This window comes from Monodelphis domestica, chromosome 2 (genome assembly GCF_027887165.1).
Source record: "Monodelphis domestica isolate mMonDom1 chromosome 2, mMonDom1.pri, whole genome shotgun sequence".
NCBI classification, from domain to species: domain Eukaryota; kingdom Metazoa; phylum Chordata; class Mammalia; order Didelphimorphia; family Didelphidae; genus Monodelphis; species Monodelphis domestica.
In genome coordinates, this window is record NC_077228.1 from 177,441,799 (window position 1) to 177,465,615 (window position 23,817).

At 33.2% G+C, this 23,817-nt stretch overlaps 1 protein-coding gene across 1 annotated transcript in view; it reads left to right on the top strand.

Annotated features, from left to right (window-relative positions):
• BCAS3 (BCAS3 microtubule associated cell migration factor) overlaps positions 1 to 23,817 on the top strand; it is a 957,541-nt gene that overhangs the window by 301,734 nt on the left and 631,990 nt on the right. Inside the window, exons 11-12 of the mRNA XM_056814655.1 lie at positions 9,421 to 9,497; positions 13,483 to 13,566. Of these exons, the coding sequence (XP_056670633.1) occupies positions 9,421 to 9,497; positions 13,483 to 13,566 (161 nt within the window). The remainder of the gene's footprint in view (positions 1 to 9,420; positions 9,498 to 13,482; positions 13,567 to 23,817) is intronic.

A 23,817-nucleotide genomic window follows, 5' to 3' on the forward strand; every position in this document is an offset into this window, starting at 1 on the left:
ATATCAGTCTGTGTGTAATGTTTTCCTGGTTCTCCTCCTTTCACTCTGCATCAGTTCCTGAAGGTCATTCAAGTTCCCATGTAATTCCTCCAGTTCATTATTCCTTTGAGCACAATAGTATTCCATCACAAATATATACCACGATTTGTTCAGCCATTCTCCATTGGAAAGCCTCTCCTCATTTTCCAATTTTTTGCCACCACGAAGAGTGCAGCTATGGATATTCTTGTACAAGTCTTTTTCATTATGATCTCTTTGGGGTAAAAACCTAGCAGTGGTATGGCTGGATCAAAGGGCAGGCAGTCTTTTAGTGCCCCGAAAGAGATTTTTTTTTTTACTGGTAATATAAAGCACTAGCCATGGGAGTTAATAGCATCTTCAGAGCAGAGAGCAGAGATGCATTAGGATAGAATTTTGGGGTACAACTGTAGTTCTGGGATGGAAAGACAAATCATTTTACCTAGGATTTTTAGTAGTAATGAATTTCATTTATAGGTCCCCAACCAGTCATTTCTATTTTTCATGCCATTAAACATAAATCTTTTTAGTCATGGGTACAGCTCAGTGGATTGAGAGCCAGATCCATAGTTGGGAAGTCCTGGGTTCAAATTTGACCTCAGACACTACCTAGCTCTGTGACCCTGGGCAAATCACTTAACCCACATTGCCTAGTCCATACCATTCTTTTGCCTTAGAACCAATACACAGTATTGATTCTAAGATGGAAGGTAAGGATTTAAAAAAAAATTTTAAGTCATGTAATTCACTGAGATTTTAGCTCCCTTGGGCGGAAAATAGGCAGAAAATAGGTTTTGCTGATGCCATTGATGATCCTCAATGAACAACTTATATATAGATCCAATTACTGCTCTGTATTGTGTTGTGCAGAATTTTAATCAAGAACTCTGCAACATTTGTTCGTACGGCCACAGAATAATGCTTATTCTATTTAATTTGGAAAATGTATTGTGTTCCTCTTACCTTTCTCCAACCTCACACTCATCTTCTCCTCTTTGGGAGAAGCAATATTTGGTTATGTTGCTTAAAGGAATATTTGACCAGAATCCTAGTTACATGGTTAATAAACCACGCTTTCCCAAGCATTCTGTCCTATTTGCAAATTTCACACCCATAGTAGTATGTGACATAGTAGTACTGGTGACAATTGATTGACCCTAGTATCTTGCAGTACGTTCAAAAGAGGAACCCTGACACAAAATTCATACTTTTACAGTCAGGTATTGATGGTCTACTTGTAAGGTTGTTACAAGATCCAGCCTAGTACACAGCTTAACCCGAATTATTAAATCATTCCACTCTATAAAATAGTTTGAAAAGCTACTGTTCAACACAGTTACAAACTCTTGATGTGTGTATATTTGTGAATGCAGTGCTTGAACTGTAAGAGAAGTAGAGATTGCTCTCCTCAGCAGTATAACTATCTTGGGATTTTGTGCCAGGTAGGGAGGGAAAAAGTAAAGAGATCTCTTCAGAACCTGGTAAGACAGATAATACGAGCCGAAAGGAGACACTTTTGTCGGTGATGACACAGAAAAGGTAGACTGGAACAGTGCAATGATGAGGATATTTTGGTGGGAACTCCAGATCCAGGCAAGAGGAAAGAAACAGGAGGTAAAGACCAAAAGATACCATTATTATGAATTTTCATAGCCTCTTCTCTGGGTGTAGATATATAACTCCAAATGAGAGTACTCCTTTTATTGTGGCACCTCCTTCCTGATAGCTTGTGTATTTTAAAGAAAATTATATTTGTATAAACACACACTTATATATACACATTTACGTATATATTCATTGATACATAGACATACGTATGTTCATGCTGTAAATAATCACTTCATATTAATTACCTATTTCCCTTTATTGTTGGTAATTTTTTTTCCTTTCTGATGCTGTCAGAAGGAAATCTTAACAGTAAGGCTCAGTTTGGATAACAGAGTTTTGTTTTCCCCTTTTCAAGGTAAGAAAGAATCCCTTTGCTTTTTGAATGTAGGTAGAAGACTTTTTCAGTCTTAATGAGAAGTTTTTTGTCTATTGCCTATCAGAAGTACACCCAGGTTATTTTATTGATCCTATACCCATATACAGGAACATGGAGGCTTTTAGGTATGTAAGTCAATTTATCAGTTCTTTTTAGACTTTTTATGTGTCAGTAGGTATTAAGTGCCTGCTATGTGTATGGCATAATGGTTATTCCAAGCTTATAATTAAAATGGATGGTGGCAGTTGGGTGGTTCAGAGGATTGAGGGTCATACCTAGAGATGGGACTTCCTAAGTTCAAATCTTGCCTTAGACATTTCCTAGCTGTGTGACCCTGCAAAAGTCACTTAACCCCCCTTTCCTATCCCTTACTGCTGCTCTGCCTTAGAACCAATATACCATATTGATTCTAAGACAGAAGGTAAGGATTTAAAAAAATAATAATAATTAAAATGGGCCAAGAAAAGTTAAGAATTTGAGTGATAATCCTCCGGAATAAATATACATATTTCCAAACATTAGAATCAATAAAGCATCCATTTATTGCCAGTAACATCATAGTCTATTAAAATTTGATGTTAAGATTTTGCTCATTATCTATTATTATAATTTTACCTCTGTTTAATCATGAAGTGATAAGGATTTTGCTTTTCTAATATTTTCAAGGATTTTAAGGAACCCTATCAAGTATACTAGGCCACAGTGTCTAAAATAATGGCAATATTTTTGTTCATTGCAGTTATACAATACCAAGAGATTATATTATTTGTTCTCATCAATTTGTGATAAATGATCACTTACAATGACCAGTTTTGAAATGCTTCTTTTCTAGATCCACACTTGTGCCTGACTATTCACTTATACTTTCCTCATTCATTGACTCCAGGTGACTTTTCTTGGATTACCAGATACAGAATTTGAATCATTTTCCTGCCAAGGCTCTTTGCACACTCTGCTCTGCGTCTTCATTTTCTCAAGTTTAAGCAATTTACTCTTTTGTTTTTTTCCTAGAGGGTTTTTTGTTTTGTTTGTTTTTGGTCTGCACTATTGGCTCTACTAAAATTTTTAAGGCAATATTTTCTATAGATTTAAAGATGCCTATTGTGAAGGTGAACATGTTAGAAAAGATGGAGCAAAAATAATATTTCAATTTAATGTTTAAAGTTTCAGAGTTTTAGCTTTGCTGTTGGTATTGCTAAATCTCTTGAAGTTGCTTATTTGTAGATCTTACCTTCTATAACTCTTCTATAACAAAATATTTTTAACCTCATGGAATTAATTTTTAAAATATGGACTATTAGTGGCTCAGTGTATTGTGATTCAGGTCTGGAGACAGGGCACGGAAATCTCAGTTCAAATCTGACCTGTAGAACTTGCTAGCTGTGTGACCCTGAGCAAGTCGCTTAACCCTAATTGCCTAACCCTTATCACTCTTTTGACTTGGAACCTATATGTGGTTTCAATTCTAAAAAGAAAATAAGGGTTTAATTAAAATAAAATATAATGGAAAAGTAATTTTAATTTTAGTTAATAGAAAACAAAGTGTAAAGTTTGCTAAATGGCAATCACTTATATGAAATGTTTTTAAAAATCCAAAGCAAACAAAAATGCAGATGAGAATCAAAATCTTTTTACAATCTCATTCTTTGGAAATAGTCATATTGATTGAATTTTCTTATATTTCATTATCCATCGTTCTTAAAAATGCATTTCCTCAGTCTTAGCATAATGAATACAAAACATTCTTTTTGAGAAATAAATTTTGAGAATCAGTAGACTTCTCTTTGAGGAGCAAAGAGCATGCATAGGTAACTCAGAAGAAAAATTTACCTTTAATAAATTTTAATATGACTCTGTTAATTGGATTTAGTGGAATATGCTTTGTGAAATATTTTCCCAGGAATTGACAATGTAAATGTGGGTAATTGATATGTAGTGCACAGGGGGGAACACTGATTTTGGGATTAGCAGACCTGAATATAAATCCTGACTCCTCTTGCTCTTCTTATTGTTACCTTGGGTAAGCCACTTGATTTTCTTTGACCTCAATTTCCTTACGTGTTAAATGAGGACATTGGATTTTGCTTTCTGAGATCCTTTTGGATCTCTGTCTATGCCTCTATGATCCACTGTTTGGTAGAGCATTCATGTTTGAACTTGTTAGAGTTGTTAGTAAACAATTGAGACTGTGTAAATAACTAATTAAAGGTGTCATTTTCAACATTTACTATGATTATAAAATGCAAATTTTTGCTGGTATCCCCATTTAAAAAACATATTTGGTTCTCTTTAAGTTGATTGTCACTGTGTGACCCTAGAGGCAACATGTTACCAAGAGACATTTAAATAATTTTTTGTCAGATATCCTCATGTTCTGTTTTTTACCTCTTGATAGTAGCCATCTTTCCAAAAAGACTCCATTGAAATTGGAATGTGTTCTAGTGGCTTGTTAAGTACTTGCATGATTGCCTATGCTTTTGGAAGGACTTTCACTTAGTGCTTTTCTCTTGGATGACCTCTGTATAGCTCCATTTAAACTTGGAAACTTTGGCCCTTCGAATAGCTAGCCCTACACTAGATCTGCTAGTGTTCATTGTAAACACATTAGAATTATGCCCAAGACTGCATGAGATCTGTTTTTTCTTCAGTTGTTTTCAGACTTTAGTGGAGGTAAAAGTTAATCTTTAGCAGAATCATGCTTGTAAGGATTGGATAATGAAGTGAGCACAGGTCACATTGTCAGCCCTTTCTTTTGTTGAGTGGCTGCTGTTCTGCTGACTCCAGTGCTAAGTGGGTTTTTTTGGAGAGCAGGAAAATAATTTGTTTTTCATGCCAATATTGTATGGCCCTGAGGTGCACTGTGTTTCCAGTTAAGGAGCCCCAAAAGTGGAAATGGAAAATTGAAAATTTGCACTCTGCTTCTCTGGGATCTTTTATAGTAGAACAGAATTTATTAAGCATTTTTTTGACATTTAAGGAAGTTAAGACCATTATTAAAAAGTATGAGATATGTTAACTTTGTAAATGTGGATAGTTACTTCTAAGGTAATAAATAGAATCCATGTAAACAATGTTTATGATCATCACAAATTATGTATAATGCCCATCTTGACCACTGGAAAATACTGTAGTTCATACTAGAATAAAATAGTTTAGGGCTTGATCATATGGTATCTTTGGTTAAGTTAATCCTTGGGTGAGGAGGCACCTTCTATCTATGTAAATTTGCACCTCCTCTGCAAGTCATTTTTTCCCTAGAGAATTGAGATGTTAAATAACTTTCCCAAGATCACACAGCTATTGTATGTCATGTATTGTATGTAGGACATAAACCCATGTCTTCCTAACTTTGAGCCAAACTTTCTGTACTCTGCCATGCTGCCTCACATTTTTCTTATAAGTTATAGTTTTTTAAAATGCATATATATCTACACCAATGCCATTTTTTCTAATCCTAATAATTGTTGGAAGAATTTTGTATATCAAAAGAACACTTGTGATTTTCCTCTCTCCTTTCTCTCTCTTCCTTCTTTCATTTCTTTTTTCCTATCTTCTATCTTTCCCTTTCTCCCTTCTTTTGTTCCTTTTCTCTGTCTTCTGTCTTTTCCTCCTTCTGTCCCTGTCTTCATCCCTTTCAGTCTCCTTGTCTTCCATTTCTCCTTCATTTTCTTCCCTCCCTCCCTCCATTCCTCCCTCCCTCCCTCCCTCCCTCCCCTCCACTCCCCTTTCTCTTCCCTCCCCTTCCCTCCCCTTCCCTTCCCTTTCCTTCCCTTCCCTCCTTAAGGAAGAAACGAATGGGGGAGAGGGGCAAGGAATTTTGAAGAGTTGAGATAAGATGAGGAGAGATTGGTTTACAATAATTTCTTGGTAAAGTATTAGTTTAGTTCCCTTTTCCTAAAGTGCAGACCTGACCAATGTACTTCCTTAACTAATGGCTTCTGATTGGTATCAGATAAAATTTCCTTATGGATTGTTAATGCTCAGCAAAAATGTTTTGGGGACAGAATGGTGTGAGGCTTGAGCAAAGAGAAGTGCTATGCATTCAAGTAGGAAAATGTTTGTTGCTTGCTTAAAGGAGGCATACAAAATGCATTAGTGCTTTTATCAGTAATTTCAATTACTTCCCTATTAATTAAAAATTAAAATATATGCTATCCATTGTATACATAAAGGATAGCACATAATAAAAGACTATAGTTTTCCGAAGTCAGATACTTTGCTTGTTTTTATATAAGAATTATGTCTATGACTATAAACATCAATGTGATATTTTTCTGTATGTCTTCCTGGCAACCTCACTGATCTGTAACATATGCTCAAACTTTGAAGTGAATAAAGCAAATTGAATGAGGAAAATAGCTATCATAAAGCTTAAATACTTGGGGTGGTAGGAGAAATGTAGAACCATTAAGTCCATTACTATTAGGATAGCAGGTAATCACAAATTTAGCTGGTACATTGGACTTTTCAGTTAATGAATTTGACTTTTTAATCCATTTCTGCCACTTACTACTGTTTGACCTTCATCAAATTATTGTACTTCTATATTTTTCTGTTTCCTCACCTCTAAAATTAGCATATTGGGTGAGAAAGTCACAGGTGATTCTCTTATCCCAGGGAAAACCAAGAACTAATATAATAATATACAGACAGAATCACTAAAACATGATCACTTGGTGGTCCCTTTCAAACAAAAAGTCTGCAATTTAGTAACGTCTGCAGCTGGCATTTGGCTATAATACTTTGCAGTAATTGAAGTATAATTTGATAACTGGAGCAACATAGAAAAGTTTAATTATGGTTAGGAGACTAGTAACAAAGATTTTTCTTAGAGATTATTAAACAAATTTTTTTTTGCTTTGTCTCAGTTTCTTCCTCTGTCTTTCTCTGATTCCAATTTCATATGATAAAGGATTTTTTTTTAGAGAAAAATAGGAAGAATAGAAAAAATCATTAAAATGAATCAATATATGACTAAAATCCATGGCAAATATATGCAGTTTTACTAGTTGTACACTGCCTTTCTCTAGAAAGGACTTCCCAGAAGCATCTTCTAATATCTCTTTATTTGGGGCCTGATTTTTTCTTTGTAATTTTCAACAAATAATTAATTTTTTTTGGTGGTCATTCTTCCCTTTTACAATGTTCTGTTTGTTGTAGACTTTGTTTTCTTGGCTCTGCTTCCTTCCCTTTTCATCATGTCATGCAAGTCTCTTTATACTTCTGTGACCATCACATATGATAATTGGTAAATTTGGAGTGAGCAGTTTCAGTTGAGTGAGGACAGTTGCCAAATCACAAAAGGTCTTTGGATGAGTGAGATGAAATGAATTTTAGGTAAAAAGTGTAGACAGCTTTTTCATACTCTTTCTGAGAAAGGTAGAAAAGATACAGAGAATATAGGCTATACTTAAGGTTTGTGAAGGTTGAGTGAAATTTGGGCATTGTTGAAGGCTGAAAAGGGAGAGGATGAAAGAGAATTGGAGAATGTAATTTAATTTGCTGGGGGGATTGGTTCAAACGTACATTTATTGGGGTTGCAAAGAGAAAGTGATAGGGAAAAGGAGTCCCACATGAGGGATGATATTGATGTGTATTTTAAGGAAGAGACAGGGGAAGAAGATGCTCATATTGAATGATCTCAGTTATTTCATTTGTTTTTTTAAAAAGTAAGAAAGAGATGGGAGCAAGATGAATATATGATTTGAGGAAGAAAGAGAATGTAAAAAGTAATTAAGTGCAAGTGATCCCTCACTATGGAAACTGCATCCACCAGTGTAGATGAGCAATTATTTTTTTACCTTGTTTTAGAGAGGAGCTGAAATGTGGCATAATTTTCTTATTATTATATGTCACGTGAATTTGAACCCAGGTTTTTTGGATTCCTAGACCAATGATCTTATCTACTGTACTCTCATCTCTCTCATACAGCCGAGGAAATTAAAGTACAGAGGAAGTTCCACAATTCTTTTGGTTTGCCAATAGAATTATAATTTAATAGGCTGAGGGGAGTGGGGTCTTGTGTATTTCAGACAAATTATTCATTTCTGTACCCCTGCAGATATTTCTTTACTCTTGTTTTGTAAATTGTGAAAGTTGGTTTTTCATTCAGCAAAGCAATTAAAAAAAAGGCTAAATAGCACCACCTAATAAGGTTAAACTTATCTGGATTTCTTTGGAGAAAAAGATAATTTAACTGATAAGGAAATTCAATCTCTGAATGGAGGCACGTTATGCGCATTCGAGACAATAATTTAAGGGACCAGCCAGTGCTCATGAGAAACTTCCTACTCAGTCAATAAGTCAGCATTTACAGGGAGTGTTAGTTTTTACTCTTTGTGAATGCTTTACATTGTCATATGTGCTGCTCCATACTACTGCCTTTATAGATTAGAACATCAAGGCAAAGAGAAAGAATAGCACTGTCTAGACCCGCATGGGATGTTATAAAGGAAAGCTAGGAGTTTTCGTTATCTCTTATTGTAAACTTTTGCTTATTGACTACACATGTTGCTTCATTGGTGGAACTGGATAAGGATGTAGATTTTTCCAGGCTTCTTAATTCTGTGCTACCATGACTATTAAATTCATTTTTGCTTATTGGAGAGAAACAAACAAAAAGACTTAGACTTAGTGTTTGTTATTAATAGTCAGTACAGCAAACATAAGAGCTGAAATTCAATGTTACATGTATAATGTTACACAGGCTTAGATAAATGATTCCCATGATCCCTCATTAAGGTTCTACTTTGGGAAGTATCTTTCTGAGTTTCTTCTTCAATTTACCCCTTGTCAAAATCTGTCCTATGGTCATTCTTTAATAGTATTTTTTTTCCTCTTTTTCCTCTTTTCCTCTACAAAATAACTTCTAGTGTCTTTCAGATGACAAAGTTATGGATCATAGAATTAGTATTGCTTGACTCTCTTTCTACTTACATTTCTGATTTCACTCTGCCCCTTTCCCTAATTCTCTTCCTATTCTGCTAATTTGGGGCCTGAAGATTCCTATACTTCCCAGGTGTGGGAGATATGGGCAATGAGTGTGTGTTTGTGGGTGTGTGTGTATGTGTGTGTGTTGCCCAATTCTGCTAAAAAGTAATTTACCTTTTCACCTAAATTTTATGTGATAGTGCAAAAAAAAAGCTGCAAAATGTTCCGTTTTTCAAAACACAGAGTCATAATCAGGAAGAAAAAAGTCCAACTGAAGGAAAAATGAACCTTTATACTCACTTAACTCTTAAAATGATGGTTTGTATCAGTGGAATTTTATCTTCCACTTATAAAATGTAAGCATTTGTTGACTATTTAAAATTTTTTAATTTAGATTTTTTTGGGGTCTCTCTTCTTGCCACAAATATGTAACATTCCTACTTAACAACGATTAAGATTTCTTAATATTGTCATTTGAAAATTTTCAGGCTGCTATCCTTGTCCAGGGCCAAACATGAATCCCATTGCTCTTGGGAGCCGCTGGCTTGCGTATGCAGAAAACAAGGTAAGACAGTATTTGCTCTGACCATTTCCTTTTCTCCAAGTCATATTTTCCTTACCTGGCAAGACAGTAGAAAATAAGATTTTCTTAGGTGCCTACAAGGGCATTAGTGTTCCTAAATAGATATTTGGACTTTTCGGTTCTGAGTGGTAATTATTTATGCAGAGCACTTTCTCTCCCTGCTCTGTCCCTATAGTCTTGTAGGGGTTTGAAATAGGTAAGAAATCTCACTTTGGCATGTTTGAATAGAGAGTTGAAGCAAGAACTGGGAGATGGAGTGCTAAAACTTTGGAAATCAAAGACCTTGTTGTTCAAAAGTGTAAGATATAAAAATCTATTTAAACTTTTATAAGATTTGAAGGCAGTTCACACTTATTTTCTCTATCAGTAAATTGGGGGAAATTGAGGCAGTTTTTTCAGTCAGTAGTTGATTCTTTCTCTAAGGTCAAAGCCTTTTTAATAGCCAGATTGAAATATGGCATCAGATCTTTATTATTTAGCTACCTAAAACCATAGCACTCTTAACTACCCAGGGTTTGGCTGTAGAATGCTATTTCTGGGAGTGGATCTCAAGTCTCTTGGCTCCCTGTTAAAGAGTTTGGCTGATGGACAATGTTTCTTTCTTACTATATATATTGTTATTCTTCACTGCTTGGCATCTTTCCATAAACAGTAAATGTAAATACCCTCCTTCCCCCCAAATCATCATTTTCCATGGCACCTAGAAAGCTGAATACTAAGAAATGTAGCTTAAGAAATGACCAGGAATCCAATTTTAATTTTGCTAAATTGCAATGGTTACTGTAAGTTAGGCACAAGCAGAAGCAAAGAGCTTTTGACAAAACAAGGATATGGTAAGGAAAATAATTTTTTGATGAACCCACAGAACTAGTGAATCCTCAACTTCTGAAAATGCATGAAGTTTTTAAAAAGTCCATGACTATGTAAGGTTTTTTAAAATAATGTATCCAAATAATAATGTATCCAATAATGTATCCAAATTTTCATTTATGCCATACAGACATTTGGCATTTGACCCATTGCCCTAGTTATTCTCCAGGCTACTCTTCTTGGCAATTTTCCAGTTTAGTTTTCCTGAAGATACTCCTTTGTGAATTTTTTTCTTTTACTTTGTTGACAAATGATTTGCAATGCTGTATAGTGACATAATGATATCTTCTGATGTTCACATCTGTAATAGATTTCTGCTCAGTGCTAGAGACATATAAATAAAAGACTATAGTCTTTTGGTGATTGTAAATGGATACTTATATATGTCATATTTTGTAGATACATTTGGAAGTATTGTCCAAATAATTAAATTCTGTGTGTATGGGGAAGAGCTTGTTAGAGGCACAGAAGACATGTGAATCTGCCGTTGTAGAGATATGATCATTTCTCAATATGAATCTTAAGTTCTTTTGTGAGAACTTGTGCTGAGGTAGTCCAGAAACCCTAAATTCATATCCATTCCTGACACTGCTGCAAGACTAACTAAAAATTTGGTACTCTGCTTTCTAGAAGAAGATATTTTCCTCCTGCTGAGATGGATATCCCTGGAATTCCATGACCTTACAATAGTCAGTCCTCTTCCTTCTTAGAGTTATTTCTGAGCAATTACTTTTCAATGCGATTCTGACTTTGAGTTCCCAGATTGAACCTATTTGCCAGTCATTCAGTCAGTAAGAAGTTATTAAGATGTTCCTATGGGTCAGCCATTTTGCTTAGTGATGGCTATCTAAAGATTTGGTAACTATCTTTATTTTTATTTCATTAAAAATAAAAGTTTTAAATCACCAAAAATTTCCCCATTATTCTTCTAGAGAGGCATCCTATATAACAAATATTTTAAAATACAACAGAAGAGAATTAGAAGAGAAAAAAATCAACCAGATTGATTCATACATTAAAAAAAGGGTGAAAGTTTGTGCAGTGTATCGGTTTTGTGTTTTTTCTCTTCAACGGCAATTATTTAAAAATTGAAACCAGTGAATGTAGTCATTTCAACAATTTCTAAAGTAATCCTTGGTCTTGATTGGCTTTTTGAATAACAGGGAGATTGGTTAGCTTCAGTGTCATACCACCTCAGATTCTAGATGTGTTTATTATAAAATTCTTCTTTTTTATATATCTATACCCCCAAGTGAGTCATTTTTTAATTTATATATATTTATATGTTCAGGGAGAAAAGAAAAAATGATGTTAAACATTTCCAAAACTATGTTTTTTTCTTGGATAGGCAGCAGGAGGCAGCAGAGAGATACTGTTGCTCTTATATTTCTCATCCCAATAGCCCAGTGATCTTTTTTTCAACTTTTTATTCTCTCTGTTCTATATAATATCACACTTGAAATTTAACTTTCAATGTAGTAATTTATCACCAATCATCCTAGTTCTAATTAACAGTTTCTTCTATTGAAAAATTTCAAAATATGTCAAAGATTGATGTAACAGGTTAAATGCTGTTCAATGTAAAAAAAAAGTTATACTTAATTCTGTATATCATTCAAAAATTGCATTGCCAGCAAAGAAAAAAATCATGATTGTCCCATGGTAGAACGTGTTTTTTGCACATGCCAGTGATCAGAATTAACACTTATTCTGTAGGTTCACTTTTATTTAATGCTTTCATTGGCTGTCATATACATAAATTTAGAGCTGGGAGAAAGTTTAGAGTTCCTTTCATCCATCCACATTATAGAGAAAATAGAAAACTGAGAAATACGAGACTTGCCAAAGGTTACACAAGGCTTCAGAACTTCCTAGGATACACAATCAGTTTCTGTGATTTTAAGTCCTTTAGCCTTTACCGAGTCACCTTTTCAGGGCAAAATAATGATACTTTCATAGTACAACCAAAATCAAGTAACAATAAGGCCAAGTTTTATAAAATATTTTTGAACAATGGTCATTTCCATATATGTAAATATATTACCAAAGGAGGGGAAGGGAGAGAGAGAGAGAGAGAGAGAGAGAGAGAGAGAGAGAGAGAGCGAGAGCGAGAGAGAGAGAGAGCATGTGTTTGTGTGTGTTTTACCCTTATGATGAGCTGGTTTACTATAAAAGTAGGAAGAATGAAATTTCCTTCATTCATTTTTTTTACCCCTTGACAATATTCTGTGAATGAAATCTGTGTTTTCACTTTAGGAATTTATAGCAATTTGAGTTATTTGCATCAAGAGAGATTTGTGACATTTTTTATTTCCTCCTCATATTCTGCTCATGTCAAAAATCTCTAAGAGAGTTGCATACACAGGGCATGAATACGCACAGCAAATAAGTGACAGGTGGCTATTTTTGTCTTTGCTCCTTTCCCTTTCTCATTAAACACCAAAACACAATTGAAAATGGTCATATGTCAAATTCGTTGCCATTAAAAAAAAACCCAACTTGGAATAGTTAAATAGAAAAGAAAATTAGCTTTATATAAATTCCTAGAATGTCAGTGTTTATTGTTACATTTAAAAATGATGTTAATTATTTTTAAATTATTAATTAACAATATTCAAAATAAATTTTATTTTATTTTAAAATTCAATTTATTTATATCTAATTTAATAATTAAAATTTAATTAGTTTTAAAATAAAAAACAAAATAAAAATTTAAATAAAAGATAAAAATAATTATTATAATAATTAAATTACAATTTAATGTTACAAAGACAAGGCTAAAGCCTTTGATTATATTTAAATTTACTTGTCATGAAGCTACCAGACACAAAATCATATTGTTTCAAAGTTTATGAATTAGGGAGTACATATCTTGTAACTGAAAACCAGAGTTCAGAATATAGCTGTCTGGGCAGCACTCATGAGATGATAAAAAAGATGCTGAAGTGCCTCAGGTTTTTTTTTTATCTTTTTTGTCTGAAAAAATGTTCTCCACCCTTGCATACACATAAACACCTAAGTATGGTAACTAAGCCCTATGTTAATAGATTGTAGAGTTGTAGATTAATATTGGTAACTTGCTGCTGTATTTTTCTAGCTGATCCGGTGCCATCAGTCCCGTGGTGGAGCCTGTGGAGATAATATTCAGTCTTATGCTGCCACAGTCATTAGTGCTGCCAAAGTGAGTATCTTCACCACACCTGGGAAAGGTGATCATGTTGGAAAGGTACTCAGATTTCTCTACTAGACTCTGTTGAGCCTGCCCTTCTTATTCTCAAATGAGTGAAGAACTCAAGAAGTTAGGCACAATTGTTTTGCCTCTCATAAGAATTGCTAATTAAATGATGTAATTTTTGATTTCTTGATATTCACAAGTGCACTTGATTTTCTCTGGTACCAATTATATTATTTCTTTATTATCTCTTTATTTTTATAGTTTTTTTCCCAGGTTCCTAGTTTATTTCCATTGATACCAGTTTTGGAAGGAAGCTTTTGTAAAACAATGCTACTTTTTCATTTCTTTGTCCATATCTACTTTGAGTTTACTCACTACATAACAACATCACTTTGCATCTTTGGAAATTTCTGGGTTTTCTTGATGTGAAAGAAAGAATACCCTTTGTGAAAATTTTAGCCAAGCCACTTATGTATCCCAAGGTTCTTGTATATCAAATAGCCTTTTTACTCTGGCTTTACCAAATGCGTTCTTTCTACTAAGGGAAACGAGCAAAAGAGTGAAGAAGAAAGTGAATTTGGATATTGGCTGGCCAAATTAATGCTGATTTCAATCTTATAACCACCATCCTTTTGATTTGTGAAGTATAGAATCAAACCTTTTTAATAATAGGGACTAAAATGTGGATCTGCATGATAGCATGTAATAGCACAAATGCACAGAAGAAAACAACAGTTTAAAATGGCCCACAAAAAAGGAATCAAGAGTCATGCAATGTTATGTAAAGTATATTCCAACTTGAAATAAAAACATTTTCAAGACTGTTCAGAATGTTTACCTGAGGAATTTTTTTTGTCCCATTAGCGATCAAAAAATTTTTTTGCCAATTTTAGATCCCTGAAATCCATTCTTAGCACTCTACAATCAAAACTTTCAAGTCTTAAATTTTTTTTCTTTATTTTATTCCAATAATAAATTTACACTTAAGTTTTCCAAGGTTTCATAATTCACGTTGTCTCTCTCCCCTCTTCCCTCCCCACTCCTGGAGTTGGCAAGCAATTTCACTGGTACTATCACTCAAAATCTATTTCTATATTATTCATTTTTGTAAGAGAGTAATCTTATAAAACCAAAACTCAAATCATATATCCATATAAATATGTGATAAATCATATGTTTTCTTCTGCATTTGTACTCTAACAATTCTTTCTCTATGTTGGTATAACATCTTTTTTTTATAAGTCCCTCAGAATTGTTCTGGACATTATATTGCTGTTAGTAGAAGAGTCTATTACATTTAATTATTCCATGGTGGTTTAGTCACTGTGTATAACATTCTTGTGGTTCTGCTTATTTCATTCCACATGAGTTCATGTATGTCTTTCCAGTTCTTTCTGAAATCATCCTGTTCCTCTTTCCTTATAGCACAATAGTTATCTCTCACTATCATATACCACAATTTCTTCAGCCATTCCCATTTGAAGGTCATCCCCTCATATTACAGTTTTTTGCCACCACAAAAAGTGGAGATAAAAATATTTTTGTACATATAGGTTCATTTCCTATTTTTTTTTTATCATCTTTGGCATATGGACCTATAGTAGTCATATTGTTGGATCAAAAGGTGTGCATTCTTTTGAAGCCCTTTGAGTATAATTACAGATTATTGTTCAGAATGTTTGGATAAATTCACATGTCCATCAGCAATGCATTAGTGTTCTGATTTTGCCACATTTACACCAACATTTATTATTTTCCTTTACTGTCAGAGTGGCCAGTCTGCTACGTGGAAGGAGATGCCTCAGAGTAGTTTTGATTTGCATTTCTCAAATCAAGAGGGTTTTAGAACATTTTTTCATATGATTATTGATAGCTTTCATGTCTTCACTTGAAAACTGCCTATTCATATTCCTTGATCACTTGTCAAATGAATTGTGACTTCATTTCTTAATCAATTTGACTTAGTTTTTATGTATTTGTATTTATGTTTTTCATTATGTATTATGAATTTTCTCCCTAGTTTGTTGCTTCCCTTCTCATCTTGTGTGCATTGTTTTTTTTGTACAAAAAAATTTACTTTAATATAATCAAAATTATTCATTTTACATCTTGTGATGTTCTCTATCTGTTCTTGCATCTAAAATTCTCCCCTTCTCCAAAGATCTGACAGGTAAACTATTTTATTTTCACCCAATTTTACTTATAAATATCACTCTATGTTTAAGTCATATAGATGTTTTGAACTTATCTTGATGTAGAGTGTGAGATTTTCATCTAAACCTAATTTTTGCCATAGTGTTTTCTAATTTTCCCAGCAGATTTTGGCAAATAGCGAGTTCTTATCCCAAAAGCTGGGATCTTTGGATTTATCAAACACAATTTTGCTAAGGTTTCAAGACTTTTAAAAAGATGAATCCTTTTGCGTCCTCTCAATTCCTCAGTGAAAATAAGGTATTTTTATTGACTAAATAGGTAACAGAATCATATGCTAAATCTTATGAAATCATACTAACAAGATCACAGATTTAGAACTAGAAGAATCCTTAATAATCTTCTAGTAGCACCCATCTCCCTTTCCAATTTTACAGTGAGAAAACTGAGACCAGCAAGGCTTTGCATTTTACATTTCTCTGACTCCAGACCCTGTTCTCTTTCTGTACCATCTTTATCACTATCATCATAATTTTCTATTTTTTCTAGCTGCCTTGCCTATGCTTTTCAGGAAATCTCTTTTTGGTATGAGATTGAATGCTGTCACCTGTACTAAAGAATATAGTTTTTCTTTTCTTTTTTAACAGAAACATTTAATTTTTCTGTGTTTGTGTGTGTGTGAATGGAGAGTTAGATCAAACCCTTATATTCATTCCAAGGCAGAAGAGCACTAAGGACTATATAATTGGAGTTAAATAACTTGCCCAAGGTCACACAGCTAAGAAGTATCTGAGGTTAGATTTGAACCCAGGTCCTCCTGTCTTTATGAGGTTTAAGTTTTAAATTTATTGGCTTTGTAAAATGATATTGGGTTTAAAGTCCAAGGTACAAATACTTTGTTGCTGGGTAGCAAACCAAATAAAATTATTTCACTCATTAGGGGATACACATTACAAATATTTTCTAACTCTGCCTTTCATTTTGGGCTATATATCTTACTTTTGCTTAAATAAACTTCTAGAGTTCTGTACCTTAATAGCATTTTACCAGAATGAAACCATTTAAGATCTTCTCTTTAATTATTAAAGATGTTAATTTTTCTTAATATCTATGCATTTAGAAAAATTCTCTATTCTCATCTATCTATTAATTTTTATTTTTACTTTCAAAATCAAACATTTTTTTCTGTTTCTGCCTTCTCATCACATGAAGAAAAAGGTCAGTTGCTGTCTTAGTTATGTTTTCTTCTGCTCGTCGGTTATGTTTCCTAGTTAAAGGGCAGTGTAGATGTCTAATGTATGATTGAAAAGATAGGTTTTTTTTTTTTAATAACTGTTTTCACTTGGCTCCAAGCAGGCTTGATTTGACGAAATTTCTTTTATAAAAAAAAATCCAATATTGCCCTAATTATTATAGCCAGTAAATGTAGGGACTACGTATTTAGGGCAAATTTATTTTTTAAATTATCAAAGTATACTCTTTAAAATTGTTAGTATTTGTTATTACCCCTGATATTTTTTCTTGGCAGGATCTATACTTTCTCTGTTATTGTTTAATATTATATATGAATGCACAGATACATTAGGAAATACTTATTTTCATGTTCTAATAGATTAATTTATTCTTGATTATGTGGGAGTTCACGGTGAACCTTGGATTTATATTAATCATAGATTCATCTTTCTACACCAGAGAAACGCCATCTTTTATAATATATTGTGCATTGTTCTTAAGTTGGAGACAGGGTTAGTAGTTTCTACTAGTGGTCCTATAAACTCTCTCAGAAACCCCAAGTTCTAGAACTCAAGAGTTATTTTTGACTTTTTTTCTTCATTGTCTCACACCTGGTTGAGTTAGTATTCTCATCAATTGTTTCTTCCAATTATTTCTTTGTTTTTTGTTTGTTTTCATTTTTTCATTTTTTCCCCCAATTACATGTAAAAATAATGAACATTTGTTTTCCCAAATCCTGAGTTCCCTTTTTCTTCCCCTTGTAGAGAAGACGAATGTTTGATATAGATTGTATGTGTGCTATCAGCAAAACATATTTCCATATCATTTATATTGTGGTGAAAAAAATCCACAGCATTCATACCTCCCCCACCCCCAAAAAAAGGAAACATAAAAAACAAAGAAAGTTAAAAATAGTATGCTTTCATTTGTATTGAGACTTTAACAGTTATTTCTCTGGAGGTAAATAGGTAGCATTCATTTTTCATCATAACTCCTTAGGTAATCTTGGATCTTTATATTACTAAGAATTACTAAATCAGGATTTCTGGTTAAGGTGGCCTCAGAATAGCTGGCTCGGCCAGACTCTCCTCACAACTGACAACAACAAAGCATCTGCAATGGGGATAAGTTAGAAACTTTTCCAACACATCTCAGCAGCAAGAATTAGAAAGAGAAATTCCATTTAAAATCACCTTAGACAATATAAAACACTTAGGATTCTATCTTCCTAGACAAACACAGGAACTTTATGAACACAAATACAAATCACTTTCCCCACAATTTAAACTAGATGTAAATAATTGGAAGAACATTAATTGCTCATGGGTAGTACGAGCTAACATAATAAAAATTACAATCCTACCCAAAGTAATTTACGTTAGTGCCATACCCATCAAATTACCAAGAAACGTTTTTACTGAATTAGAAAAGTAACAAAGTTCATTTGGAAGAACAAAAGATCAAGAATATTCAGGAAAATAATGAATAAAAATTGTGAAGGAAGGTGGCCCAGAAGTACCAGTTCTTAAACTGTATGATAAAGCAGTGGTAATCAAAACAATATGGTAATGGCTAAGAGACAGAAAGGAGGAGTGGAATAGACTTGGGGTAAGTGACCTTTGGGGACAAAAATCCACTATTTGATAAGAACTGCTGGGAAAATTAGAAGACAGTATGGGAGGGATTGGATCTGGATCAACATCTCACACCATACATCAAGATAAACTCAGACTGTGTGAATGACTTGAATATAAAGGAGGAAACTATAAGTAAATTAGGTGAACACAGAATAGTATACATGTCAGATCTATGGGAAAGGAAAGATTTTAAGACCAACAAGAGTTAGAAAAAAATCACGCAATGTAAAATAAATATTTTTGATTACATTAAATTAAAAAGTTTTTGTACAAACAAAACAAATGTATTACCAAAATTAAAAAGGAAGCAACAAATTGGGAAAAAATCTTTGTAACAAAAACCTCTGACAAAGGTCAAAATACTCAAATATATAAAGAGCTAGGATCAATTGTATATAAAAAAATCAAGCTATTCCCCAATTGATAAATGATCAACTCTTTAAAATTGTTATTATTATCTGGGTACTTAGAAGTATTCATACATTATTATCAGTAAGCTGTTAAGGAAGATATGTTAAAAAAATGAAAGTGGGGTTGAAAAAGAGGATGACTCTAAGAGAAAAGAGAAAGGAGAAGGAAAGTAGGGTAAAATATATCATACAGTGTATGAGAAAGGTGGTAGGAGTTGGGGAGGGAGGAGGAAGAGCAATATGATAGAAGGGTGGAAGAGGTTGATGATAGATATTTAAACCCTACTCTCATTAGAATTGCCTCAGAGAAAAGAATAGCAAGACTTATTAGAGTATAGAATTGTATCTTACCCTATAGAGAAGTAGAAGGGGAATGAGAAACAAGAGTGGTGGGAAGGGGAGTAATACAAAAGAGGGAAAGGTTGGGGGGAGCACCAAAGGCACTACTGTGATAGGGGAATAAGAAAGGAGGTAGTGGTAAGGGGAATAATATAATGGAGAAGAAATTGAGAGACTGACTATATAAGTAAAACACTGGAGGGAAGGAAAAGATTGAAAGAGGAAAGGTCAGAATTAAAGTAGGTAGTCAAAATGGAGGGGAATACAGAGAAAGTAATCATAACTTGAGTGTAAATGGGATGAACTCACCCATAAAACTAAAGCAGATATCAGAGTGCATTATAAACCAGAATCCTATCATGTATTGTTAAAAAGAAACACAGTTAAGGCAGGTAGACACACATAGGGTAAAGGTAAAAGCCTGGAGCAGAATCTATTGATATTCAACTGAGACAAATAAGGCAGAAGTAGCAACAATGATCTCAGACAAAGCTGAATGTTGTAAAAAGTGATGTAAAAATAGATTTGTTTAAAAGAGACAAGGTAGAAAATTACATCTTCATAAGAGGTAGTTTACATGATGCAGAAATATTAGTATTCATCATATATGCACCAAGTGGCATAATTTCTAGATTTTTAAAGGAGAAACTAAAGGAACTTAAGGAGGAAACAGATAGAAAAACAATATTTGTAGGAAACATCAACCTTCCTCAATCAGAACAAGAAAAATCAAATAAAAAAATAAGAAAGATGTAAGGGAAATGAATGATGTTAGAAAATTTAGAGATAATAAATATTTGGAGAAAACTGAATAGGGATAATAAGGAATATACCTTATTTTCAATAGAACATGACACATATACAAAGACTGACCATGTACTCAGACATAAAAACTTTGTAATTGAATGCAAAAAAAGGATAAATAACAAATACACCTTTTCAGATCATAATATGATAAAAATAATAATAATGGTTAATGGAGAGACAAATTTAAAATTGCAGTCTAAATAATCTAATTATTCAAAATTGGAGGGTAAAAGGAACAAATCAAACAAACAATTACATATTTCATTGAAGAGAATGACAATGAGGAGATAACATATCAAAATCTAGAGGATTCAGCCAAAAGTGGAAAATTTATTTCCCTGAGTGGCTATATCAAAAAAACAGAAATATAAATTTACCAGATTATAAAAATAGAGTAAACATAATATTTAATCCAATATCAGAAAGTGAAATTAAACGAGCCATTAAAGAACTCCCTAAGAAAAAATCACCAGGCCAGATGTATTCACAAATAATTCTATCAAACTTTTAAAGAACAACTAATCAAAGTACTATACAAACTATTATACAAAACAAGCAAAGAAAGAGTATTAACAAATTTATTTTATAACACAAATGTGTTATAAAAAAAAAACAGATTTTTAAGGCAGGAAGAATAAAAACAGAGAAAGAAAACAATAGACCAATCTCTTTGATGAACATAGATGCAAAAAATCTTAAATAAAATACTAGCAAAGGTACTACTGCATGTTATCAGAATGATCTCACTATGACCAGGTGCAATTTATGCCAGTAATAAAATGTTAGCTTAATATTATGAAAACCATGGGCATAACTGACCATGTCAAGAACCAAACAAACAGAAATCTCATCATTATCTCAATGCATGCATAAAAGGCCAGTGACAAAATGCAGCATCCACTCCTTTTTAAGTTTTTTTTTAAACCCTTATCTTCTGTCTTGGTATTGGCTCCAAGGCAGAACAGTGGTAAGGGCTAGGCAATGGGGGCTAAGTGACTTCCCAGGGTCACACAGCTGGGAAGTGTCTGAGGCATAGTACCCACTCCTATTAAAACACCAGAAAATATAGGAATAAAAAGAACCTTTCTTCAAAACAATAAGCAGTATTTATTTAAAACCATCAGCTAGTATCTTCTGCAATAGGGAGAAATTAGAAGCCTTCTAAATAAGATCAGGAGTGAAGCAAGGATGCCCATTACTACCACCTATTATTTAATACTGTACAGAAATGCTCGCTGTAACAATTAAAGAAAAAGAAATTGAAGTAACTAAAGTAGACAATGAGGAAACTAAACTATCACTCTTTGCAGATGATATGATTGTATTATTAGAGAATCCTAGAAAATTAACAAAAAAGCTAATGGAAATAATAATTTTATCAAAATTGCAAGATACAAAATAAATCCACATAAATAATCAGCATTTCTATTTTCGTCTATTATTATATCTTATATCTCATTTTATTATTACATATTATATGTATAATATATTATAATATATAATATCTATATTTCCAACACAACTCAGTAAAAGAGTTAGAAAAAGAAACTCCATTTAAAATCACTTTGGAAAATATAAAATACTTGAGGAAAACATTAATTGTTAATGGTTAGCATGAGCTAATATAATAAATATGACAACCCTACCTAAATTAACTAATTCTATGCCATACATATCTGCTGGGAGCCATCAAATCAATGCTGTCTGACATGGTTGCAGGTGATATCTGGGGGATTGCAAAGAGGTCCCCAGGAAGGATGGAAATACCCACTTAGATCCCCCCGTGTGACTTCTCTTTTACTAACACCTCCTATTATTGGAATTGTTACAAATACTATTCTCACTCAGCTCCAGGAAAACTCCACCCTTATATATAATGATATAGAAATTCCCCTTAGAATATTACCAAGAGATTCTACTTACAAAATTAGACCTAAGGACTCCTATGTACCCATTTAGATAAGGGATCATAGATGGGACCCCCTTTTTAGTTATAAAACCCCTAACAAAACTGTTTAGTTTCTGTACCCCATATAGGTCAGGGACTACAAGCCTCCCTGATCTGGTGTATTAATTGCCATTCATGGAGAGGCTGGTATGTTCCACCTCACTGGATTGTTTTGTTAACTGTAGGCAAGGCAATATGTCTTGGATTCCTTAGATACATTAGAAAAAGAAAACCTGATATTGGAATAATATTTAAAACTGGGTTTTGTTGATTGTACCCTTTGACTACAGATTTGCCAACTATGTTGTATTGATTATATCCTTAGAAATCTGATTATGTAGTTGATTAGTATAATGAATAATCACTCTTAGCTTAACCATATGTCTAGGCACTTCACAGGTTAATGAGGAACTGACCTCTGGCTGTGCTACTCCTATGACAAGAAAACATCTATCTTCTGTAAAGCTTTGAGTTGTTAGAATCCATTGAATCAAAGTATGTAGGATAATTACAGAATATCAATCAAATGATTTGTTAAAAGTTAATGTATGAATTATTTCATTACCTGTAAGGAATCATGTATGTTGAAAAAAGAAACTGTGAACCCAGTAGATGTGTAACCATTGAGGGTATAAAAATAAAAGTAAATCTGGGCCGAAGTGGAACAATTCTTGTTATGCCTGGCTGCAGGGGAAAACTAATTGTCTCCCATCTTCTTTATTATTTGATGACGCGACACCCTCACACCACCAACAACCACTGTACCCTGTAGGAGGACTGGTCCCGCTCATAGCACATATCAAACTAACAAAAGACTTTTTAACATAATTTAAAAAAATATAACAGATTTCATCTAGAAGAACAAAAGATCACAGGATATCAAGGGAACTAATGAAAAAAAAGTGAACACTGGTCATCTTAGTAGTACCAGAACTTAAACTGTACTATAAATCGTTAAAGCAATATGGAACTGGCAAAGAGATAGGAAAGTGGTTCAAAGGAATGGATCAGGAGTAAATGATGTCAGCAAGATAAGGTATAATAAAAATAAAGATCCAATATTTTGGGACAAGAACCCACTTTTTCACCAAAATTGCTAGAAAACCTTGGAAAAACAGTTTGGGTAAAACTAGGTTCAGATTAATACAAAACCCTATACCAAGATATATTCAAAATGGGTAAATAACATGAATATAAAGAGGAAAATTATAAGTAAATTAGGTGAACACAGAATAGTATACCTGTCGCATATATGGGTTAGGAAAGAATTTAAGAACAAGCAAGAGATAGAGAATATTACATCAAGTAAAATGATTAATTTTTATTGTATGAAATTTAAAAGGTTTATTACAATTGAAACCAATGCAACCAAAATTAGAAGGGAAACAACAAACTGGGACAAAATGTTTATAACAAAATTCTTTGAAAAACATGGAAGGTTTAATTTCTGAAATATACAAATAACTAAAATTTATGAGAAATCAAATCATTTCCCAATTGACAAATGGTTAAGGGATATAAATTGGCAATTTTCAGATGATGCCCTGGGGATTTTTTCTTAGGGAGTTCATTGATGGCTTTTTGAATTTCTTTTTCTGATATGGGATTATTTAAGTATTCTATTTCTTCTGTTAAACAAGGTAATTTATATTTTTGTAAGTATTCATCTATTTCACTTAGATTGCCATATATATTGCCATACAATTGAGCATAATAGTTTTCAATGATTGCC